Source organism: Jatropha curcas, chromosome 7 (assembly GCF_041381405.1).
Source record: "Jatropha curcas cultivar XTBG-Jc1 chromosome 7, XTBG_Jcur_1.0, whole genome shotgun sequence".
Lineage (NCBI taxonomy): Eukaryota > Viridiplantae > Streptophyta > Magnoliopsida > Malpighiales > Euphorbiaceae > Jatropha > Jatropha curcas.
In genome coordinates, this window is record NC_143157.1 from 28,660,130 (window position 1) to 28,676,236 (window position 16,107).

A 16,107-nucleotide genomic window follows, 5' to 3' on the forward strand; every position below is an offset into this window, starting at 1 on the left:
CCCTCTTTAAAAATAACTGATTAAATCTGCAAATTTATTATTTTAAATGAACAAATTGACTTTATTCTATAAATAAATATTAAAAATAAATTTTTGTTTTTATAAATAATTTTCTGATATGATATATTCTGTCCACGTTGGCGCATAATTAGACGAATGTCACTTTTTAAAAATAATTCAGACACTTATCCTTAATTTTTAATCAAGTAATAATGAAACTGTAATTTTGTTAAAATAACAAAAAAAAAAAAAAACAAAAAACCGGGTTCAAGAGAGCGTGACAAAGCGAAAGAAACAAAATTAGCGTGTGTAAAACGATGCGTAGCGTCGTTCTGCAATATAGCGAAGGTTGTCGTTTTTATCTCCTTTCCCTGCGAGCTTGAGGCGCTTTCTATTCCTCGCTCTCCATATTAATTTTCCAAACAAAAATAGCACAGACCGTGACGAGGAACTACCACATGCATAGCGGTTGCAGCATAAGAGCTCTATGGATCCTCAACAATCTCGACGCCGTCCTTTTCTCCAGGTATCACCGGAAAAACCACAAGCATCTACTCATAGTATCTGTTTTTGGAATTTAAGCCATTCACATATCTTACCTTTAGTTACTGATCTGTGAGTTGGATTTCAATTTATGAATTCAACTGAATTGAATTCTAAAGTCTATTAGATTAAGCGGTTTAATTTGGGGATTTCGTATTTCTTGGTTTTTATGTCTGACAATCTGATCGATTTCTTATAATTTCATTTTATTTTTTTGGTGTTTTACACAATATTAGGAGGTTTCCGGTGGTAGAAAGGCAGTGGCGGGCTGCTTGCAAGAGCGAAAACGACAGCTCAAATGAGGATCCTGTCAAGTACAGTGTGCTACCTATTCTTCCAAATGAATCAGAGCTAGCTGCTGCATTTGCGGAGAGGAAGAAAAGGTTGGTTTCACCTTTTTAAGCTTAATTTTCTTTCAGTATACATTTTAGCTTTACACTCTGTTGAAAGGATTAAATAGTTAATTGACACGCCATTCACAATTTTAGAACACCACATTTGCAGACTAATCTTTTCAGCTGATAATGCTGCTTTTTTTTTTTTTTTTTTCCTTTAACTTACCTATTGATATGAATTCAATGATTTTGTCTTGATTCTTTTTGTGTTTTTGCGATGCTATTAGCCTATTAGATCTTTCTTAGACTACTTTAATCAGCTGTATTTACTGGTCTATCTGTGTCTTTGTAGGGAGGGTTCAACACGTGGGTATGGTATACGGGTGACTCAGTCAGTTGAAGGGTCGGACTCCTGGATTGATGACCCCATTACACGTCACGTTATAAGTCTTCGTATAGCCACTGTGGAGGAAGCCGAGGGTCATCTGCTTTGGCCTTTAATTTTGCATGTTAGAGGTCCTTATTCCATCCTTGCTCTGCCGTTGGTTGAGCCAAGGCATTTGAAGGCATATTCAAGATTGTGCAGCAGGTCTGACTGTGGAAATGCTGTTGGAGCAGATGAAAGCATATCATCCCTCCTGCTTGATCTTCCATCCATCACAGGGTATGGTAAGTTACTTATAACATCATTTTGATAATTGTATAAAATAACAATGTCTTGATTATGGTATCATACAAATTTCCCTTGAATATTTTCTTCTGCCTTTTTCCCATCTCAAACTGATTTTTTTTATTTTTTCACTGCCTTCTACTTTATACTAATTTTGGTTTGACATCTTAAATCTTTGGGGTACCATGACCCTAAACGTGATGATTCTATTTTATTTTGGCCCAGACCTTCTTTTCAATTTTTTTTTTTTACTGGTTCTATGATTTTTTTTAATCTGTAAAGGTTAGGTTTACATTTTATCAACTGTGATTGTTTCATTTTTCCCCCTTCTCCTCGGTTCAATTTGTAGATGCACCCCCACTTCCTACATATTAGCCATCTATCTTGATTGTTTAGATCATGAAAAATTCTCGCTGAAATGAGCTTTGTTTCTTTTAGTTTGTAAAATAAATTTAATTATGTTGATTTGAAGGAAAAACAGTCATTTCATAATCATGTAATTTACCTGGGAAATTAATTTGATTAAATTTGGCATTACAGAGCATTCTTGGTAGCACTTGCAATTGGTGATATAATTACCGGTGATGTGGTGGATCCAGAGGTTGTTGTCAGTGCATCACCATCTGTAGGAGGCCTGTTGGATTCCTTAACTGGAAGCATAGGGATATCAGGTATCTCCTCTAGGGCAAAACCTGTGGCTGCACCTGTTGCATCTGCAACACCATCCAGTACGGCTGCAATTGGAGCTGTTACAGCAGATGCTCCAAAAATAGGTTCAAGGCCTTTAGATAAAGATGCACTTCGAAATTTCATAAGCAGCGCAATGCCCTTTGGTTTGTAAATCTTATAACTGTTTATCTTGTTTCGAATCTTCGTAATTGCTTAATTTCTTAACCAGTGTGCATGTCTATGCTATTAGTTTTTTACATGTATCTGCTCCTTTACAGGTACTCCCCTGGACCTCAACTACTCCAATATTTTTTCTATCAAGGTTAATGGCTTTTCTGCATCTGATCTGCCCCCATCTGACCTCAAACAACCATCATGGAAACCCTATCTTTACAAAGGAAAGCAGAGAATGCTCTTCACACTTCATGAGATTGTGCATGCTGCAATGTATGACAGAGATGATATTTCAGATACAATATCTATCTCAGGCCAAATAAACTGTCGAGCAGAATTGGAAGGATTGCCTGATGTATCACTCCCTTTGACAGGGTTGAACAAGGCTCATGTTGAGGTTTTATCTTTCCATCCTTGTGTTCAAGTTCCTGAGCATGGCGTGGATAAGCAGGCTATGCTGTTTTCACCACCATTAGGTAATTTTGTTTTGGTGCGTTATCAGGCAAGTTGTGCCTTAGGTCCTCCTATAATAGGGTTTTACCAGTTATCAATGGTCTCTGAGGATGAAGGGGCGTTTCTATTCAAGCTGCGGATAATGGAAGGCTATAAGTCTCCTTTGACAATGGAGTTCTGCAATGTGATTATGCCTTTTCCAAGGAGAAGAATTTTGTCTTTTGATGGAACCCCTTCCATTGGTATAGTTTCTAACACTGAGCATTCGGTTGAATGGAAAATTATTCCAAGTGGTAGAAGCCTTACTGGGAAAAGCATTGAAGCAACTTTCCCTGGAACAGTTCGATTTGCTCAATGGCAAATTCAAAGACTTCCTTCCTCTAAATTTGGCAATGGGAACACAAGTGATGGAGATAGTGATGGTGAGGGCGAGAGCACAAACAATATGGTGAATGTAGAGGAATTCTTAATGGAGAAAATGAGCAAAAATCTTCCTGCGGTTGACCTAGACGAACCATTTTGCTGGCAGGCATATAATTATGCCAAAGTATGTGCTTTGTCTCAATTTCTTTACCTTTTTTGATACTTTCAATATTATTCATAGTTTGGTGACTGAAATAAATGCAAGAGCAACAGCAACCACTTCTGGTATGAGTGTAACAAAATACTTCAAAACTTTTTAGTTGTCATGTAACCCATTTTAGTTTGTATTGTTGCTCTCTGTCCTGATTACAGAACAATGTGAAAGTAATGAACTTGAGAAATGTGCTAACGGTCTGATGTCAGGATATTTTAACGAATCTCCAATTCTTGTCTCAGGTGTCTTTCAAGATTACTGGGGCTTCATTATCTGGAATGTCAGTTGATCCTAAATCTGTGAGTTTCATATTCTTCTACTTTTTCTAATATGTAAGGGAAGTTGGTCTTGCATATTATAACAAAGACTTTTGGAAATGCAAGAATTAACAGTACTGTTACTGGATATCTCATTTAATTTTATTATGCATCCAAGAAAAAGCTGCATTGTCAGTTTAGAAGGCTAAAACTGGAATTTGGATTTTCATGCAAAATTGTAGGAGATTTTCAAGTTGTACAGGTGTTTTAAAACCTAGAATATCTTGTCTGTCTCAAAACAAAATTTTAGGATGCATTTTGCCCCGAGTAAAAGGAGTAGCCTTATTTTGTGCAATATTGTACCTTTTTTTTATTTATTAGCTTTCTCACATATCGTTCTGAATATAGGTGAGCATCTATCCAGCTGTTAAAGCACCTGTGGAGTTGTCAACTCAGGTGAGTGTGTCTTCAAAGTGCTATCTTTCATTTGAAACCTTCTGTTGTGCAGATAAATTATAAGCAACTGATAATTAACTTCTGAAACTGGTTTATTATCATCTGATGTCAATGTAGATATGTAAGGTGTGAACATTTGTGGAATTTCTTTCTTAGTTTCAATTGCATCTTTAGTATTTTTTTTCTTGATACCCCTGCTTGTGTCTTCATGGGCTTCCTTCCTGCTGGATATTTAGTCTTGACATCCTTACCTCTTTACATTTATATCATCAGAACTCTGATCCTTAAACCTGGATTGAAGTTAAATTATGCTTGTTATTTTTGAGGTGATTTATTTAGATTCCCCTGAATGGTGATTCCTTTGGATGTATATTATTTGTTTTTTGGCTATTGATCAGCGTCATTTCCAATGTGAGGCACAAGTTCTGTATCTTTAATAAATAAACGATGCCTCTCCAGAATAGATATTCATTGTCTTTCTTTTTTTGCCAAACGATTATTTTATTCACTCTATTTGATTGCAAAAGGTTATTTCTGGGGACTATATATTGTGGAATACATTGGGGAAGTGCCCATCTGCAGCAACAGCTTAAACTTTAGGGATCTTCAAAGAGGTTAATGCAAGAATTATGTGATATTCAAAAGAAAAGAAGAAGAAGAAGAAAAAGAAAAAATGGGATGCTGGCTATTGGCTCATCAAGCGTATCGCACACATGCTCTCTCATTTCTATACATGCTGGATGGTAATTACTTTGCCGTAGACCGACTGGCTTTTGACATGACAAATGACATACTTCGATGGGCCTTGCCATTCAGTTTGTGTACTGTATTTTATCTGTAATAGGAAGGAGAATTGAGTGGAGAGTGAAATTTCGACGGAGCGGTTCTATAAAGGGTGGCTTGTGATGTTGTAAATTTCCAAAATGCTACAAATTAATGTTGGAATGCAGCAGAAATGTCTTTCTACAATTCTACTGACAAAGTGGATTTACGAGGTGCCTTGATTCTCCTTATGTAATGGATTTGGTCGGTGTTTGGCAGTTTCAATTTTTTTTATTTGGCAAGAGTTTTTGTTTTATATTATATTATATATCCCGAAGTATCAATCTGATGTGATAAATTTAACATGAAAAGAATGTATCGAAACTGAAAAAATACGAAGCTACAAGTCAGTCATGTCGTATTTGCTCGATTAGCCCTTCATACATTTAAAATAACAATTATAAGCAAAACTTAAAGAATTAGAAAGTAATCGACAACTTGGTGTTGCCTTCATGCTAATCTTAAACCTCATCAATTTGCATGAAAGCCATGGAGGGGAAGAAGAATCCCACATGCAGGCTTTACTTTTCTTGCCTTTGTAATTGTAACCAAAATATTTAATTTAATTCAAACTCGATTCCCTCAATTAGATAAAAAACAATTCTTTTATCTTCTCTCTCTCAAAACATTTCTATCTCTTCATCAACTTTCCTTCTTTGCTTAATTATTCTTCTAATGACTCTGCTGATGAACGGTAGAGATCATATGGAGCCCATAAATGATCAACGATGCATGGTTTTCTTGAATCTAATCTTAACCATGGTTTACCTTTGCCACTCCAATGGAGAAGGCTAATTGGACCAGGATGTAAACTTCTACATTTCCCTTCAAAATTATCACCACCTAAACCATGTTGATTCCACCTATGATCTACTGCCTTAATATTTCCTGCCAAAACAAGCAAAAATGGCGGCAATGAACCCAACTGATATATCCTTTTCTGTTTCTGCACAATCATCCACTCCTCAACTCTTTGCGTATACTTTCCCTTTCTCCATTTATCTACATCAACCACCATCACTCCTGTGTTAAAATAACAAGGGATTCTCCCTTCAAATGTTCTTGCCAATTCCGGGTCTGACCAGAATGCTTCTGTAAAATATTGAGTAAAATTTGCATGGCAATATTCCGGTGCAGCCACCACCTTATCTTCCATATCCACACCCCATAGTTTTGCAATATCATCCACCACGACAATATCTGAATCCACGTAAATAACTCGTTTTACTTCCATTGGTATTATATCAGCTAAATGGATTCTTGCATAATTTAGCGGTTGATCTAAAGCTTTACGAATAGACTTGGAGATCTTGCCTTGAACCCGGCCTGAGTCGTACTGGTAAATCTTGAAGTTCAAGAAAGGGAAGGTTGAATTAATGGTAGAGTAGAGTTCAGGTTCATGATGTACAGAAAGAAAATGGAACGATAGGTTTTCTGGGCATGTCGAGTGTTGTAGCATCGAGAGCACAGCAGCCATTGTCCCTCTAAGATAATTAACGTCCAGGGTCATAGCAACATGAATAACATCACTTTCTTTGGAGCCACATGCATTGCCATTGAAAAAAGATGGAGCTTCCCGGAAAGTTGGAAGTTCCGGTGAGGGTTTCCGGATAACCATGCCAACCCGGATGCTTTCAACGGTGGTGGCGAAAGGGTGGAGAAGTTGGAGGAGGGACAGGAGGCCTATGAAGAGAAGATAGCTCCAAACGAAGGCCATCCTGTCTAATTAGGGGTTTTGAGAGTTTGGAAATGTTAAATCATGAGAATTGAGAGAGCTACACAAAAATAAATCAAAAAAAAAGAAAGTAAAATAAGATAAAGGGTTGAAAGTGGAAAAGAGAAAAATATTTTAATGGTCTAAGTTTCACATAAACCTAAGGAAGTGAAAGAAGGTCGGATTATCTTTAAACTCTAAAATGACTATTTTAATAATTAAAATGAAAGATCACAAAATCAAAAATGGCAATGAAATTTATTACCTAATTCACTATAATAAGAAACAAACTAAAGATATAAGCGTAATTACTCTCCCTCTCCCTCATTGTACCCTCTTCGAATAACAATTATAATAATTACATAAATGCGAAGTGAAGCGTAAGATTATATTTTTATTAGATTTCCATTTCAACTCGTTTTAGTGTAAATATGTCTTCTTAAATGTCAATTTATCTTTAAGAAAATTTTAGATTTTTTTACATTTCACCACCAAAATAAATTATAATTTTTTTCGTTTATCTTAACCATCACCATCTTAATTTATGAAAAAAGCTCATTAAAACGAGAAACCTATTTATGTTTAAATTAAATCATTAGACGCCAATCGCGATCTAATTGGTTTTCTAACTTGTATAAAAATGAGCGATCTCGAGTTTGAGGTTAAGGTTAATTGGACTACTAGATTTTTTTTTTTTTTGAGAAGAGTAAAAATATTTTTTATTTTTAATTCAAATATTATCGTTTTTCCATCGCATTGTGTCATGTATAAATTAGATGGTGAATTGGGTATGCAAACTTTCTACGGGCCTGACTTGTAAAAAAGTTTTGGGTCAATTCTCCGTGAAGCCCAATCCAATAACAGTTCTTCTATGGACCCAACAATTTTTCTGGGCTTTTTTTTTTTAAACTCTTTTTCGGTTTTTGGTTCATAATCTCAAGTCGTATAACTCTTAACTACATTTTATATATGTATAATGAAAAAGCCATTATTCTTTACACTGACAGAAGCTAATTGATTAATTAGTAAATTGATTAATTAGTAAATATATACAAGTATTATTAATGTCATGTTAAGCATACAATCTACTCATAACGTATCAACATTATAATCATTATGTTACATTTTCAGCTTCTTTTCCTCTTCTCATTGCTCCCAATAGATTCTTGTCTGCCTCATTAATACACCATATGCCTTTCTTTAAGGCTTTGTTTGGAAACACTACAAAAATCGAACATTCCAGAGCATATATATAATTAATAAGATAGTAACACCGTTATTTATTTATTTAATTAGCGCACATCGTTTACACGCTCTATTTATAGATAACATTCATAGATAACATTCAGGTAAAATTTTCTTAATGTTAATCACTTTCAGGAGTAACATTGCTAATCAACTACCAATATGAACATACAAGTAAACTTTACTTGAGTTGATAAGTCCATGTCGATGGTAACTTTATAGAAATACAAAGGTAATCATATATAGTAAGCAAAGAATCTTATTTAAATGTCACAAAAGCAGTGATTAAAGCAAGTAATTAAGTGTTCCAAGATGTCGGTAATGCTGCCTAATCACACACTTTCTTAGTTTTCTTATTGGAGCAACTCCAAATATATGTTGCAAGAAAGTGCTTTTCAACCACTTTCTCCAACTTATGTGTTGGTCTAAACTTAAATGAAAATGTATCCCACTTATAATTACCCAATGTGGTTTTAATTTATTAGCTTAAGTTAAGATCTTAGGGTAAAAAAATTGAAGGTAAAAGTTTAATCGATGTATTAAACTAAATTGAGATTCAATCGCTAGCATGTTTTCATATTTAAAAGTTTGTAATTTTATTCTTTTCACCGTTGAGACGCTTAATATTAAAATTGATTTTTTTTTTTTTGTTTCGAAAGAAAAAGAAGTAGAAGAAGAAAACGAATGGTGGTGGTGGTGGTGGGTTTAGAGTCAGGAATGTAAAAGGCTGAGTAATAAGTTAATGGAAACTTTTGAAGAGGACAGAGAGTTTGGAGCAGAGGGAACATAATGGCCTCCATGTTTACATATCCATGCCTCACATTAATTATATATATATGTATGTATTGTATTGGGTTTGAGTCTCTCTCAATTTTATGATATCTCTTGAAAGTTGAAACTCTCTCTTCCAATGCTTGGACTTTTCTCTCTTTCATGGACCCCGCTTTCCAATTTTTTTACACTCATCTTTTGCACCCGAACGCCAGGAGTGACGAAATTATTTATGTCAGCAGCACCACATTACTCAACTCGCTTGCCCCTAACTCACTCTAACTCACCTCATGTGTTTTATAAAAAATAAAAATATGAACTCGGTGGGTGGGAGGGAGGGAGTGAGTGAGTGAGTCGTAATAGGAGATGATTGGATGGGTGACTTTAACACAGCAGACTTAAACCGTACGGGAAAGGAAGCAAATAAGACAGCAAGTGAGTCAGAAACAAGTGTCACAGGTCACACAGTTGAATCATGCTTGCTTTGCTTCTACCTATGGCTGTTTTTTAATTTCATAGCCAAAGCACGAGGAATGATGTGTCTTGTTGGTTTTAGATTTTACAAAAATTCAGATAGATTTTGTACCTCTGCCTGTGCCTGGGCTCGAGGCACTAAATTATTTGCTCCCTTTCGGGATATTGTTCTTCTCACCCTTTTCTGAATTATCCTCACTTTTTTTATTTTACCGCTAACACTTTAGTATTCTTGCCACCATACGCGTAGCTCATCATTGAATCGAATTAAATTTCTGATTTTACAAGTAAAATTCACTTTATAATGCATTCATGTTACTAATGGCTTATGAATTAATTGAGAGTGTTTCCTTATATTATGTTTCATTATAGCTCGTCAAATATAGTCGAAATATCAATCGTAAAAATTTAATTAAAAATCTTAAATTCAAGATCTTCCGCTATACGAATCAGAAACGTAAAATGATCAAAAGAGTGAAAAGGGGTTAAGAAAAAGACTTATCATAGGACACCAAAGCTTGATCTTGGCATGACATTTCAATAGAGTAGCTCCAATTAAAACACACCAAAAGAACCAAAAAAGCTTTGAGGAATGAATTGAGACTTTTAGTAGCTAAACAAAATCTTGACATATATGACTTTTAGTGGCCAAGTGTCCACAGAACAAATGGTTGGTAATGGTGGAGCCTTTTTATTTAAATTTGTACGCATGGTACAGTAGCACTCACAGCGCAGGATGCTGCTTTCATTACTTAGTGCTGCTCTGCTCTTCTGCTCTATAGTCTCTAACCAAAAACATAAAATAAAATAAAACCAAATGCTCTGCACCAAAAATCTGACACGTGTGAAAAATGTGCGCATGCAAGGGCAATGTATGGCGGCTAAAGGCAAGTCGTAATTCCATGCCCAACAAGATTGAAATGTCTGCCCAACCTAGGACCCCTCTGGTGGGGACTCCATGTCCCAAAATTAAAAATTAGCCCTATGGACCCCTCTTATGTGCCAAGAAGTTAGGGCACACAATAGATGATGTGTAGTTGTGTGGGACCAGCCACGGTGGTTGTCGGGGGCACATTTAAACTGATGGTGGGACCAATTATGGGGTTTTAGGCTATTGCATGATTTGGGTGGAAGGGTGTTAGGATTCAAATCAAAAGGTGACTCGTGGGTCCATTTCTCTCGATTATTATACTCTCTAATTTCTTCTCAAAAACTGTTTCAATCCATTCACTAAATCTTAATTTTATCAATTAAACGTTAATTTTTAAAATTAAATTACAAATATAAGAATTCCTTAATTTCCTAATAATAGTATGCATAAAATAAAGATGAGGCGGTACACGAAAACATCCCATATTTATAAATTTTTAAAAAAAGTTAATATATGCGATATTTTCTTAGAAATTATTTATCCACACTGGATCTACGATCCTATTATAATGAATTCGGTCTAAATAAGTTTTTCTCTATTTTCTTACTTCAAACCAATAAAAAAATCATATACCAATTTTATATAGCAAGAAAAGCATGCAAAAATCGTCTAAAAGGCATTAATAAAGAAAGAAAGAAGATTTGGGTTACATCTTTTGATGTAAAAGGTGGGATTTTGTTGAAGAAGAAAATCAAGTCGGGTTGAGACTTTTTAAGTAAGATTTGATTCAACATTTGGAAGTGGTTGACCAATTTAGTATTGAAACAAGCTAAGCTAGAGGGTAGAGAGCTCATGGGTTTTGTTTTGTTGTGTAGAGAGAGTGATGGATAGTGTTTTGAGTTTGGTGGGTGCGCGTGCAGCTCAAGATGTGGGAATTGTGGTCATAATGGAGGCTGCCAGCCACACCCACACCTACACCCTCCATAAGATTATTCATGACGCTTTACATTCTGAATCATTTCCTGCCCTTTAAACTGCAAAACTCTGATTCTAAACTCACCATTTTCCATCATTGCTTTTCCCCACTCCTTTCCTCTCTATCTTCTAATTCTGCTCATATACTCTCACTCCCCTTTTCTTTTGTATTTCCATTTTTATACACCAACTTATTTTTTATTCTGCTTATCTATCCTCTACGTTTCACAGTATTATTAATCTTTTATGCAACAAACAAATTCTTAAATTATAAGCCAAGAAGGGTTAAAATTTTGTTTCTCCATGACTTGTAAAGTAGAACAAGTCAATTACGTAATCTACATAGCCCTACCAACCACTAATTAATTACTCCAATATAATTCCACTAATTCTTGTTTTCATTATTTCTATTTTAAAACCAAAATCAAATTACTTAACTTTACTCTAAATTTATATTAATAAGAGGAAGAGTTGTCGAGAAACAAAAAATCTTGATATCTAAATGATGATTATGCATGGTGTAACCTTTTCAAACTGAAAAGCTTTGACAGTGGTGACTTTTCAATTTGAACTTCTAAGAGAGATTATTATTAATTACTGGTAAAAACATTTTCTTTTAGAACAAATCTACAAGTATTAATTAGAAATAATAGTAATGACTCCCTTATATGAAATATTTGCATGGAGAATAAACATGATGTGAGTCAGTGCTTTCCATTTCACGTACGGGACTTTCCCTAATTCAAGGATATTCTCATTATCTATCTGCCACGCCTGATTCTTTTTTTTTTAAAAAAAAAAAAAAAAAAAGAGGTTGTAAACTTGTATTGTTTGTGTTGTGCATAATTATTGTTTTTACCGTAATATATTGATGATTTTTGGGCACGTCTAGCCTTTTGTTAATTAAAACATTGCCTTCTTTGAAAACGACAAGGTGGTCTCTGCAAACAGAGTAGTTTTCAATTTTCATATCATGCTATAGCTAAGCTACGTGCAATAGTTTTCACCTTTTTATTATCCAATAGACATTAATATATATAACTTTTCTTTAAGCAATTGGAGTTTCTCCTTGTGTTTACTAATTATGCTCTGTTTTGTGTCTGTTCTCTCTGTTTTGGTTTTCTTCCTGTAGCTACTTGAGATAGCCTATAAACGGAAAATTAAGATCTCAATTAGGTTACTTACTTTATTTTTTCTTTTGGGTTGCAATGTTAATAATTGTTGTCATGCAAATAAAAAAACATATAGTTGATCTAGTCTATGATTATGTTTGTGTTCCAAAAAAAAGTGTCAAATGGAAATGAGTTAACCACAGTTATTTGTAATTGTGAATGTTGAATTTTGACTGGCCCCATTTCAATTTTCTGTTTAATCCCTATTTGTTCAAAGTGTTTTTAATCATCCTTAATTTTCTTTAACTAATGTCTAATCTCTATTCTCTAATTACCATATTTTTCTTTTTTGGAAACAAGAAAAAGATGAACACAAAGATTTCAATCATTTGGTCCCTCTCTGTAGAAATGTATCATGAAAGTGAACTGATTAGAAGAATTGTACACGACAAATAAAATCTTTATTATCATTCTTAATGCAATAACATAATTAATTTACCAACTAATTAAGGATTTATTATAATTTATTATTAATTTATAGTAGTATTTTTTTTTTTTTTTTTTGGTCTGAAATTGTAAGAATATAATGCCCTGATACTGTGTGATTGTGAGATGGGCTGCTTTGTTGGTATTTTTTTGTAGTATTCCATGGAAGAATGAATATATAGGTTGTAGTGGCTGGAAACTGACTGGGAAATTTTTGACATAACAATAAGAGAAAAAAAGAAAGAAAGGAAAATGCATGCGCGTGGACATAAAATCCGTTCCCTGTTCTTGTCTGAAGAAAAAGATTTTTACCAAAAAAATAAAAATTTCTTTATTTTCTTGAAACCATATCATCATCTTATTCACTTCATTATGCCTGCAATCATGATTCTTGGTTGCCTCACCCGCATGCCCCGTCTCTCTCCCTAACTCTTCTCTTTCTCTCTCTATATCTCTCCTTTCTCCACCCACCTATAAATACCATACAGATCCCTCTTCTCTCTCTCACCTGTAGTTCTCTCTTAAATTCCCACCCCAGAGCATAATACATATCTCCATTTGTATCCTCTTTTCTTGAGTTTATTTAAGTCTTTTTTATTAATATAATTTTCTTGCAGATACTTGTTGCTAGTACTAAGTTCTACTTCAATGGCTGTGTCTGGATTTGAAGGGTTTGAGAAGCGTTTGGAGCTTCATTTCTTTGGTGATGATCCGGTAATGATGGATAATATGGGTCTTAGGCTTCTTGATTTTGAGTCAATAGTTAAAGTTTTAAATGCTGTGCAATGCACTGTAGTATCAGCTGTGGGGAACCAGTATTTTGATGCCTACGTGTTATCAGAATCAAGCCTCTTTGTATACCCCACCAAGATTATCATCAAGACATGTGGGACCACTCAGCTTCTCAAATCCATCCGTCCATTAATTCTCTATGCTTGCAATCTTGGCCTTTCTTTGTGCTCCTGTAGGTACACCCGAGGTAGCTTTATCTTTCCCAAGTCACAGCCTCTCCCTCACACTAGCTTCAAGGAAGAAGTCATTTATCTCGAAGAGAATCTCCCTTCCAATCTTTGTTATAGAAAAGCTTCTGTTATGCCTTCTAAAATCACTTCTCATTCTTGGCATGTTTTTACTGCTAGTGACCCAACTCACCTAATTTCCCAAAACGACGACGTTTATACTATTGAGGTTTGCATGACCGAGCTTGACCGTGTTTTGGCTCGTAAATTCTTTCAACCTCCTGGTGATGGCAAGAACGGTGATATAGCCGGAAAAGAGATGACCAAACTTACCGGCATAGGTGATATCAATCCAGGAGCTATTATTTGTGATTTTGCATTTGACCCTTGTGGATACTCCATGAACGGGATTGATAATGAACGTTACTCTACTATCCATGTGACTCCAGAAGATGGTTACAGCTACGCAAGCTTCGAGTGTGTGGGCTCCATTTTCGACGATAATGATGACGTGGCTGGGGTTCTAAAGAAAGTTGTGCAGGTTTTCCGGCCGGCAACTATGTCAGTGTCGACTACATGCACAAGCCATGAAGTGTGGACACGTGTTGCACATGCGCTCGAGCCAATGGGAATGAAATGCCGGAGTTGCGCCATGGATGAGTTCCCGGCGAGCGGAAGCGTGGTGTTTCAAACGTTCACAGTTCGCAGGAAGTAAAGAATCGGAAAAAATGGTGAAGAAGAAGTCGGTAGATACACTGAGAGAGAGAGAGAGAGAGAGAGAGAGAGAGAGTGAGTTAGGGTTTAGGGTTGAGTAGAAAAATTTTTAGGGCGGGTGAGGGAGAAGTTGATTACGTTTTAAGAGAGATGTGATTGGTTAAGAAGGTGATAAATGAGAAGTTGACTTGTGTAGAAAGATAAAAAGTGGGGGAGGATTTTATTAGAGATGAGAGGAGGAGGAGGAGGAGGAGGATGTGGAAGCATGAAAAAGAGAATTTGATGAGATGATGTATCATGATAATGCACCCCACTTAGGCTAGTCACGCCTAAGATTTTTGAGGTTGTGTAGTAGTGGGGTTCCAAAGTGCTCTTTGTTTTTCAGGTTTATATGAACTTTCTTTCTCTTTTTATTGTTTTTCCTTTGATTTTCTTTTCTCTACCCTCCCTCTCTGTCTCTTATATATGTTTTTAGATTATTATTATTCATCCACACTATTGTTTATTATATTTAAATATACTCTTTTTCTATTTATCCTAAAATATTTTCATCGATTATATACAATTCTCTAATTTTACATTTTTTTTTTTTTTTACATATAAAGGGTGGTTGGGCGAAATATCTCAAATTAATAGACTTTGAAGGGGTTTAATGTGCGAATTTCAGCAAATGAAACCAAGTTGGCAAGAATTTACAAGGAGGTCGGGGTTTTTTTTTGGGGTTTTGCATGGGATTTTGTTGGGGTTTTTTTTTTATTTATGAAAATATAAATATTTGTGGGATGGCTACGATGATTATGCATCTGGCGTGGAAGTCACCATAAATATGATACAATCTAACAGCTCTTTGTCGCATTGTAACACAATACAGAATCTACACGTGACCATAATTTTGACTTAAAGAGGTGTCATGCGTTATCCATCTCACTTGTCCAAGAATCATTTGCTTCAAAGTGTGGATTTCTGCCACCTCATCATTTTCTTTTCTTTTCTTTCCTTTTTTTTTTTTTTAAATTTTATTAACATAATATCATATGTTGCACCTGAAGTTAAATGAAATCCCACTGCCATTGCAACCAAAAATTTTAATTCAATTGAATTTGAGTCAAAAAATCTTAAATTCCAACTCTAATTGAAATCCAATCAATTAACATTACATGCTCAAACCATTTCAGACAACCGTTATCGAGTTAAATTATTAATTAATCTTTCGATCCGTATATAACTTTAAAAGCTTTTAAGTTCATGAATTTTGATTTGGGCCTTGATCTTATCATAAATGTGTCTTGTGTGGGTCTTCTTATTTTAGCCTTCAGCCCATAAGATTTACCTGGAAGGCCCAGACTTTAATTATTTTGTTAATGGTGAAATTATGAATTTATGACGATTTAACTACTTTGAATGTCTGTCTGCTTTTGCTTACCGTTTTACTTGCAGCTGGTCACTGAGTAAGCAATGCGGTCTTGTCGTTTTGATTTAAGCTTCTAAGTTGGAAGACCTACTGGGCTTCTGGTTCTTCAGGCTTCCATTTCTGGCCATGGCAGAGCCGAACAATAAGGAAATAAGAGTCTAATTCTTCATACCCAAATATTAAAATTGTTATATGGTAACAATAAAGTAAAAGTAAAATCAAATTATTAAATAAAAATTACTATATTACTGATAAAATTTATAAACCTAACCTGACTAGATAGAAAAACTACAACGTAGAATTTCATTACAATAACTATTAAACAAGATAATCATGTAATTGCATCCGACCAATAATTTTTTAATATAAATATATAACATTGAAATGATGATCCGATAAAAATAAGACTAAGTTCAATG

The 16,107-nt window shown here is 34.9% G+C and overlaps 3 protein-coding genes across 4 annotated transcripts; 2 read left to right on the forward strand and 1 right to left on the reverse strand.

The window, feature by feature from the left end:
- Positions 1-360: 360 nt before the first annotated feature.
- Positions 361-5,198, forward strand: LOC105631878 (clathrin adaptor complexes medium subunit family protein). The gene is made up of 8 exons (XM_012214083.4): positions 361-526; positions 780-926; positions 1,231-1,542; positions 2,089-2,381; positions 2,496-3,391; positions 3,664-3,720; positions 4,087-4,134; positions 4,662-5,198. The coding sequence occupies exons 1-8, from the start codon at positions 459-461 to the stop codon at positions 4,725-4,727; spliced, it is 1,887 nt and encodes a 628-aa protein (XP_012069473.1). The 5' UTR covers positions 361-458; the 3' UTR covers positions 4,728-5,198.
- A 314-nt stretch (positions 5,199-5,512) lies between these two features.
- GATL4 (galacturonosyltransferase-like 4) lies at positions 5,513-6,722 on the reverse strand. The gene has a single exon (XM_012214084.3). It carries the CDS (start codon positions 6,671-6,673, stop codon positions 5,621-5,623), a length of 1,053 nt encoding a protein of 350 aa, XP_012069474.1. The 5' UTR covers positions 6,674-6,722; the 3' UTR covers positions 5,513-5,620.
- A 6,163-nt stretch (positions 6,723-12,885) lies between these two features.
- On the forward strand, positions 12,886-15,177 carry BUD2 (Adenosylmethionine decarboxylase family protein). Of its 2 annotated transcripts, XR_002284140.3 has the most exons (2): positions 12,886-14,662; positions 14,883-15,177. XR_002284140.3 is itself a non-coding variant. In XM_012214079.4 (1 exon), exon 1 carries the CDS (start codon positions 13,253-13,255, stop codon positions 14,276-14,278), a length of 1,026 nt encoding a protein of 341 aa, XP_012069469.1. In that variant the 5' UTR covers positions 12,886-13,252; the 3' UTR covers positions 14,279-14,770. The 2 variants fall into 2 exon arrangements, 1 of the variants encoding a protein (XP_012069469.1); XM_012214079.4 differs by lacking the exon at positions 14,883-15,177 and having other exon boundaries at positions 12,886-14,770.
- Positions 15,178-16,107: the final 930 nt, after the last annotated feature.

Excerpts from the sequence above, each read along its gene's own strand:
- GATL4 (XM_012214084.3), bottom strand. The coding sequence starts at position 6,673 with ATGGCCTTCGTTTGGAGCTATCTTCTCTTCATAGGCCTCCTGTCCCTC.
- BUD2 (XM_012214079.4), top strand. The coding sequence starts at position 13,253 with ATGGCTGTGTCTGGATTTGAAGGGTTTGAGAAGCGTTTGGAGCTTCAT.
- LOC105631878 (XM_012214083.4), top strand. The coding sequence starts at position 459 with ATGCATAGCGGTTGCAGCATAAGAGCTCTATGGATCCTCAACAATCTC. Across the intron at positions 2,382-2,495 it reads AAGCAGCGCAATGCCCTTTG|GTACTCCCCTGGACCTCAAC; the intron begins GTTTGTAAATCT and ends GCTCCTTTACAG. Across the intron at positions 4,135-4,661 it reads CTGTGGAGTTGTCAACTCAG|GTTATTTCTGGGGACTATAT; the intron begins GTGAGTGTGTCT and ends TGATTGCAAAAG.